The 9,162-nt window shown below is 38.8% G+C and overlaps 1 protein-coding gene across 2 annotated transcripts in view; it reads right to left on the bottom strand.

The window, feature by feature from the left end:
* Positions 1–642: 642 nt before the first annotated feature.
* Positions 643–9,162, bottom strand: part of wdr27 (WD repeat domain 27) — a 31,551-nt gene continuing 23,031 nt past the window's right edge. For both annotated transcript variants that reach the window (XM_077496251.1, XM_077496252.1), the window contains exon 24: positions 643–1,780. In XM_077496251.1, the coding sequence (XP_077352377.1) occupies positions 1,667–1,780 (114 nt within the window). In that variant the 3' untranslated portion in view covers positions 643–1,666. The remainder of the gene's footprint in view (positions 1,781–9,162) is intronic.

The following is a 9,162-nucleotide window of genomic DNA, read 5'->3' as shown; positions in this document are numbered from 1 at the left end:
GTTCCCAAAGGACGGATGTAGGAATAATTGTAAATAAGTTATACATTTGCTGCAATGAAGACTGCTTTGCTTGCAATGAAGAATGTTTTGCTCTGTTCCCACTCACATTCACATAGCCTGGCTATTGGAAGATGACTCAAAAAGCTGAAGAACCACAACATCTAACGCAGCAGAATGGTTCGAGCCAGTCTGCTGAGGTCGCCTGTTTTCTGTTAAGAAATGATTGCAAACTTGACCACACGTACTTAGCAAGCTTCCACTCACATGCACAACACATAGACAAATAAGTACACTGTGTTCCAACTATGCCTTGCATTTGCATTTTTAGGGTTGGAACATCCATGTATCTAGGGGCGTGGAAGGGGCGTGGAAAAACAAATAAATAGAGAGAGTGAGGAGAGGATTCTTCAGAGAGTGCAGGAGTGAATTGTATCAGTCAGTTCCTCTCCTCTCTCCTCGCGAGCCCTAAACTTTTTGTGTCGTGTTTAATAGATGTCAAACAGGTAACCCTGACAACGGATCAGACACAAATCTGATGTGGTCCCAAGATGAAAAAAAAACATTTGTAGCATTAATTTTGTTGAGTTGTGAAGCTGAAAGTCATCACAAGAACTGTAAAATGTTTGAGGGAAAACAAAGGAATCACGATCAGGCAATGTTTTATTTGTATCCATCAGAAACCATAGCAACAAGCAGCATGTTCACTTACATTGTGAACCCTTGCAGGCAGGTGCGACATTTTGGTTTGGACTGAGAGAAAAATGTTTGAGCCCAAAGTGACGAGCAGTATAGTAGCTGCATCTGCGGGGCCTGGCAGCCTCACAGGTTGCACCCAGTTGACGTCATGGACCTCGTGTGCTAAGTGGTGATCACAGCCAGCCATGCACTACTACATCTGTTCTACATCATTTTGATCCTTGACCTGCCCTGATGCTCTGTGTGGGTAAACCTGATTGGATTGTTTTTGGCTCATGTAGTTATAATTATATCTAATTGAGGAAATATTATATCAAGACATTTAGAGGCTGGTGAAAGGCACAAATAGTCAATCAAAGTGAGGATTGAGAAAAATACAAAATTGGGGCAATTTTAGTGGGTATTTTTTTGACAACCTGATGTCACAATTTTGTGACATAAAAGACCAATTTAAATGATTCAAAAAACTTGCTGCACCATGAATATTATCTATAACCTTCCACACCTGCTACCATTTAAAGGGTGACTTAGAATGGGCCTTGATGTTTGTGTAGGCTTTTCCTGACATTGTTTTGCTTTCTTTACATAGCTGTGGGTTTTAAAGTTATGCAAAAACACACTTGAAATTTACCAACCACATGTGGGAAAATGTGTTACCATCTGATGACACCAAGATTATACTTCTTGGCCGTAATTCCAAAAGGTCTGTTTGATGCAAATAAACAGTGCTCATCACCAGCATCAAGCATAGCTGCAACTGAGGCCTGAGGCAAGGTTCTAAAGAGCAACAGTTCTAAAGGGCAAGAGTTCTAAAGAGCAGTCTTCTAATAGATAGTAACAGAAAAAGTCAAGAAAAGGCTACGAGAACATTATTAACTTTTTTTTTTTGTGGAGTCAGATTATTTATGTCCACTACACATTAAAATGAACAACGGCCATGTTGGACTGCTACGGTCTCAACAGAAGCATCTTACAAGGCCAAGTGGGAGATGTTATGTGCAGCCGAGCGGGTGTCACAAGACTGACGGAGCCCGCTGCTGGGCTCAAACAGGCTTATCTTCCCATCCAGAGTCCCAGTCAGCAGCTACAGAAAAAACAAGAACAACAACAAAATGTCATTTCAATGATTTCGAGGTAGAATAGCAGGTTGCATATTAGGGATGTAATGATATCCAAATATCACAATACGATATTATCACGATATGAAGCTCACGATACGATACTTATCACAATATTGTGGGGAGGTTGGCGATATTTAAAAAGGTCACAATATTGTAAAAAATAAATAAATAATTTGCTCATACTAAAAAAAAAACACAATATTGTGCTTTTGTACACAACAACAATACATATCTACTACATATAACTACCTTCAATCTCTAATAACACTTAATATTGAGGCACTTACTCGCTAATGCAAGCCCACATTGAGTTCCTCCGCGTATTGACTCGCTTCAAAACATTTTACAATCCCCTTCATCTGACAATTAGTGTATTTTAAACATAGAAGGGCCAAAACATAGCTAATAAAAATTAAACTGCACCAAAAAACTAGCCACCAGAGGGTGCTATAACTGCATAAATGGAAATCAACCTGACGACGACGATAATATTGCGGCAGTTTTAACATCACAATATCACAATATTTCTGGTATCGTTACATCCCTATTACATATACGGCCTAAGAGACAACTAGCACTACTGAGGTAAAACTACATTTTGGTAATGCATGGAGAGTACTGACTTGATTTTACATAATTCAGCCTGAGCCTTGTAAAATTTAGCTAAATTTCTGGTTTAATCCCTATAACAAGCCTCAAATATGTTAGTGATAGTTCAAATGCAACCATTTCAGGAACTGTCACCCTTAAATGTACACAGAAAATTTTACTCTAAATAGATTTGGTCTTACTAATAAGTGTACATTTTACTCTGTTTAGGGTGAGACCAAATAGACTCTGTTAAGAGTAAAATTTACTGTACAAAATTTATCGTGGATGCTACATTAAGAGCAAAAAAAAAGAAACACGAAGCAAACAGCTATATAGTGGCACCACAAATATACTACTGTACTACAGGCACCACATTCAAAATAGTGGCAAAACTTATGAATTTACATGGCAGAGAATGATTCAATGGAATATGGAGCATTAAACAAGTGCTTTAGATGTAGAAAAAATGGGGGCGGTAACATTTTCCATGCGCCTATTCAACAACTTACAGTACTGTACATCGTAACAAGATATTACTTGAAAATCTGCCGTTTTCCTAGAAGCGCACACACGCGCACGCACACACATCCACACACACCCACCCACACGAAGATTTGGATGCAGCGTAACAGACACGCACATAAGCACATGTTTATGGAATCACTGCTATATTTCTTAGTAAAGGAAGCATTACCTCATCAGTCAGCAGAGCAGCTCTCGCCATTATATAGCCTACTGTTATATTTTCTGTAGAACTTAAATAGACTGCACTTATGTAATGTCCTAAAAAGGAATATGATATAAATATTTAACAACCTTTTAGTGCACTCATTAAAATACTTTGAAATTATATTTTCACATCCTGATAATCATTACAGTCAATTATGATACTTATTTTCAAATTATCATCACATTTAATCTTAATTCCCTTCATATTTGAGACTTGTGGAGCCATTATGAATACAAATATTGCTATCAAATATTTATCCAATTAAGGGTTAAAGTCTGCATTTAGATAAATGTCAAGGTCTGCTGTGTAGCATCATTTTAAAACCTACAAAAAGCAGCAATGTGGGGTGAACTATAGTATCTGCCAATTAGTGATACGAAACACATTTTGCTCAACAACAGACCACCATATTTCTCATGCACATTCTAATGCTTTTTGATGCATGCAAATCTTCAGGGAGAAAAGCAGATGCTTTAGTCAGCAGCACTCTGAGGAGGATTCAAACTTTTCATCCTTCTGTAATTCGGTACTAACCAGACGACCATGTAGTAGAGACTAGATTATGGACACTGAGGACATACAGTCAGGTGCATAAATATTGACTCACCGAACCCTCTTGGAGTTGTTAAGTCCACTAGTCAAATAATTTAGTGCCTATTGCCAGCAATATTTCAAATATTGTATTAAAAATAGGGGTGTCAAAATTAGTGCGTTAATTTTGAGTTTACTTTTTTAAACGTGGGATTAATGACGATTAATGAATAACTGAAAGCCTGTAGGTGGCATGGTGGATGACTGGTTGTCCGCCTCCCAGTTCTGAGGACTCCGGTTCGAGTCCAGGCTCCGGCCTTCCTGGGTGGAGTTTGCATGTTCTCTCCATGCCCGCGTGGGTCTTCTTCGGGTACTCGGGTCTCCTCCCACATTCCAAAGACATGCATGGCAGGTTAATTGGGAGCTCCGAATTGTCCCTAGGTATGCTTGTGAGTGTGGATGGTTGTTCGTGTCTGTGCCCTGCGATTGTCTGTCAACCAGTCCAGGGTGTCCCCCGCCTACTGCCCAGTGCCAGCTGAGATGGGCGCCAGCACCCCCCGCGACCCTTGTGCGGAATAAGCGGTCAAGAAAATGGATGGATGAAAGCCTGTACTGGGGGAATTCCAATCGCAACGCAGCACACACGTCCACGTCAAAATTTAGCAGTAATAAATTTAATAATAATGCATATATTGTATTTTACAATTTAAAAAAATGTGCAGAACTTGACAAGTTACTTTAGGTTAAAGATTAGATAGCTAACCCTTACCCTAACCCTAACCCTTACAAATGCAATTATGCCATCTAGTGGCAGAAAAATGACCTCAACACAAATCAATGTCACACTCATTTTTTTTTAACTATACATCTTTTAATTTTAACTCAATTTTATGAATTATTAAATTACTGTATCAATGACTAAAAGATGTATTAGTTTAACAATTTTTTCCCACTTATTTTAATAAGAGTATGAAAAAAAACTTTATTTACATTTTATTGTACATTTAGAACAGAGTTAACTATTGAAGTCATGCGATTAATTACGATTAAAAATCTCAATCGTGCCTGACACCCCTAAAACAACCTAATCAAGCCTAATGACATTTCACTCATTTTTCAGCCTTCTTTTGACCATGAACTCCTGTTCATTGACCTTAAATCCAGAATCGCGTCTCTGCCCCTGGCTGCCGCAGTATGTGCTTAGGAGTTAAAAAGGTCAGCAAGCAGCTTCATTACCGAGAACCGCAACGAGCTTGACATGTCTCTCATTGTGTTGAAGTACAAACTAAAGTGTTGAGATCGTTTTACCATCATACACTAGACGCAAGCATCTGTAATCCGGCGCATTCCACCTAAGCGACCTTCAACCTTTGTTCACTGAGGCTAGCTCAACCGAAGCTGACGACGACGGGCTTTTCAGGGTCACAGATCAGAGACATTTTTAGCACTCTTAATGTAGATGTGGAGGTCACGCAGGGCTCCTAGCTGTGCAGCTTCCCTTGATTATGAACTTTAAAAAACAAAACAAAAAAAACAACAACACAGTTTGAATTGGTTATCGCTCGCATGAAGATTTACCAGCAGGGTCAAAAGTCCTTATGTAATAAGAAATAAATCAAGCCAGCGCTTGATCCTTAATGTTTTGAAGTTATGGTGTCTTATGAAATTCGTTTTTCCCATACGAGGGTGTTTTACAAGACATGGTCTTTTATATTGTCAAGACATGGCCTCGTGCATGAGGGGAAGTTGCAACGTTTTTAATAGCTATGCTGAAGTCTCTCGCCAAGCCATAAATCAAAGAAAAAGCTGCATGACGTGTCATCTAAATTACACAATCTAAGTTATTGTTGGGCTAGCATCCTGGTTACCACAGAAAAAAAGTATTTAAAAAATGTGGGTTCAATTATCTGATGGTTTCTATCCAAATATTGCCAAAAGTGTCAACAAATACTGTTCAATGGTGTCAACGTGAATCTTACAAAATGTCCGTCTAGTCAGGCTTTGAACGTGTCGCAAATGATTTAAATGATCACACAAAGAGCACAGACTATGACCAAAATAACAGGATGTTCTGCACACACGGTGTCATTTTTATGATTTATTGACAAAAGTCTTGAAAATGGCTTGCTCTCTTTGATGATGCAATATTAATAAGGGTTGACCAAACATGACATTTTTGTTTTTTCTGGAAAAGTGGTGATTTTGGAGGAACAAGGTTTTGGCCTGATGCCAGCTATATGTTATTGTAATATGAACAACTATATAAAAAACGATCGCATTTAACAAAAAATACAAATTATATGCATCAAGGTAGGAAAATAAAACCCACCAGATTCTTCAATTGAGAATTTGTTAGTTTCTCTTGGAGCAAAATTCTTCACCCTACCAAGAAAATGTGGACAATTCTATTTGTATACTTTTATTGGTATTCTTTGGAAAATGCCCTTTTCTGTTGGGCAATGTCCATAAAAGGGATGAACTAGGGGTGCGTTTGGGGGGGAAAAATGCTCCACTCCGACCATTCCGAAACTCAAGAGCGTTGTTGGAATGTGCCGTTCGGTTATTCAGAGTACCAGAAAGTAAGAGTGCCAGCTGAGAGTGGGCAAATGCAACGGCCAGAGCGTCAGCCAGGGCAAATGGAAAGTGTACACAAGATGCGGGCTTGGGTTGACGGGGATTGAAGCAACCTGCATTCATTATTCGTGTAGTGTGAATACTGAATACAGCTGGAGGTTTTCTGAAGCTGGTGTTGTTTAGCGATATTACTGAAAGAGCCACTGTAGATAATATTTACAGTAGTCTTGCTAGCTACAAAAAACACGGGTGCGTTCATCAATTCAAGGAAGAGGAGCGCACTCTGCCTCTTGGAAATCTCCCACTGTCAGACTCGTGGTATGGTGTCAGACTGAATTTCCCAACGCACCCTAGAACATACATTGTGAGCCCTCAGTCTGGTCCAGAATAAGTGACCTGCTACTGAACTCCATTTTTAGTTCCTGAAGATATTCCAATACTTTTACTCACAGCAGTTTATCTGCTTCGAGAGACTCATGGCTTCCTGTTTAATGCAGTTCATCTATTGAACATGTGCCTGATGCTTTCAGAGAGCTGAGTCTCACTCGAATGTGATATTCTGGAGCAGACGGCTCTGTGTTTGCTGTCTGACCATCAAGTGTTAAGCTTCTGGGGGCAGGAAAATGATAAAAAAAAAAAAAAGTAATAATAGGGGCAAAGCAGTGGGAAGAGTTTCAAATGCCAACAAGCCACAAATTAAATACATTGAAGAAAGTCAAGTAGGACGCCAGCTGCATTTTTTTCCAGGCTGGAAAGAGCAAAGATGATACATGTGGACCCTTGTAGACAAGGGCCAATGGGATGATTCACTTGGTCTTCCAAGTTGGAGGGAGGGAGGGATGTGGAGGGATGTGGGGGGGTCTCAGAGAACAGCTGCTGGTGTCAGTAAGCGGTCACAGCTCTGCAGTCCTGAAGCTAACTACGTACAAATGAGGTCCCAAGTAATTAAAGCACAACAATCCATAACATTCTCACTTCATCAAAACAATAGTATGGCTGATGCGAAACAAATATTTGCCAATATTAGTTTTCAATTAACAATGATCTGTTTTTGCTTTTTGTGTCAGATTGAAAGACAAAGAACAAAATAAGAAGGCACTATCATTGTTTTGTTTTTAGTTTTTCAGTTACTAAATGAAAACTGAAAGTACAAATGATACACAGATTAGCATGAGCTTGGGCATGTGGGCATGCACCGCATTATTAGCTTAATAGCTTATTATGACCGCTCGCCAATGGAATATTCGTCTATAAATACTTCTTGTGCACTCTCTGACAATGAAAGCACACCGCCACCTACGCAATTACAACTTATTCTAGTATCTGCAAAAAAGACCAAAACAATTAAGTGTGAGTTTGTTATCTAATTTGAGCAGTTTCATTGTGTCACTGTGACCTTTTTTCGAAATGTCATTGTTCTGCTGTGATAAGACATACTGGTATGAAACTCATTATCACATAAATATCCATCAATCAGCTGCACCTTTGTTTAATTTGCACGATTCAAATCATGTCAAAAATGTAGCATCTTTTATAGTACACTCCAGAAATTATGGTACATATCTCCATTGTATTTTTTCTTTTTTTGGATGTATCTGACTTGTAAATGTAACAATCATCGAGCCTAGTTCTGGGAACTTTTCTGAATATTACAATCCATGTATGAGACATGTCTACTGAAGTCTGCCAATGCGTAAAAACACACTTCATTTTGTCTACTTCATTTTTTACATTATGTAGCTAATATAAAAAACAGATTACCACATTGGCTCTGTGTGCATTAATTTCCCACCCTGATGTGTTAAGCTTTTATTTAGCCAATTTTTTTTATGAGTTGAATCTGGGAATGGATCACAAAAGCTCTTTCCACTGGACCAAGGAGACAGCTGATTATTTAAGAAAATAAGTGTGTCATTTGACAAGTGCGTTTGCATGATTGAAAGCTTTGAGCTTGGACTGGCTCAGGCTTGTCCAGAATCATCCCTCAGTAATGCTGGTGTAGGCTTAGAATGTCTGATTTCCCAAAATGCACTAAGCTCCTTTCTCCTGCTCTGTTCACATTCATATCTTACTATTCGATAGACCCAATCTTGCGGCTGCCGAAGTTTTTCCTGCTTCATCCATCCATACAGCGGAATTTTTGAAGTTTCCAAAGTTATGGACATTTGGAGTTCAGCCAACATTGTGGCAAAAAAATATGCCCTTAAGTTAAATTGTGTTTAGTTATGCACGAGAATTTACTGTGCAATTTATAGCATCAATTCACTTTTCTAAAATCACAATCTAAAGCATACATTTGCATTCAATGGGACGAATAAGAACAGACGGCAACGATTTTCACATTTTTACCGGCTTATGGTATAGATTTTTTAATGTGATGAAGATGTTTTCCATCTCTGGTGTGGAACAACATGAGAGGAGCTATCAACAACTTCAGATTCAAAAACATCACAGTAAGCCAAATAAAGCACTTGTTTGACCCAGTAACCTGTTTCTAAGAGGTAGCTGTTCATTTGCCTCGGGCTAGCTAGAACATTTTTGCTTTGCCTTTATATATGAAACTGAAGCACGTAAATTCCATACGAGACTGAAGCACGTAAATTCCATACGAGGGAGTGAATGCAGGAACAGCATTAAAAGTGCATTGACTTTCAGGAATTTGTTAGATTGGAACGCTGCCTCTCATGCAACAAAACAAAACACATGGATCAAATGAGGAGAAGCTTACAAAAATTTACAGGAAATAAAAACAAATTTACAGACGTATGTCACCTGAAATCCTTACATAGCGAAAGTAAACAAAGTAACAGCCACATTTTGGATTTCTAACAAGAGTGTTAAGCAGCAGGATACTGTAAACTTGGGGGAATGAACTGTGGATCAGCCCGCCTTGTTGGTCTTTTGAGTATTAGGGTGGAA

The sequence above is a fragment of the Festucalex cinctus genome, chromosome 14, assembly GCF_051991245.1.
Source record: "Festucalex cinctus isolate MCC-2025b chromosome 14, RoL_Fcin_1.0, whole genome shotgun sequence".
NCBI classification, from domain to species: Eukaryota; Metazoa; Chordata; class Actinopteri; order Syngnathiformes; family Syngnathidae; genus Festucalex; species Festucalex cinctus.
This window is presented reverse-complemented; position numbering and strand designations above follow the sequence as displayed.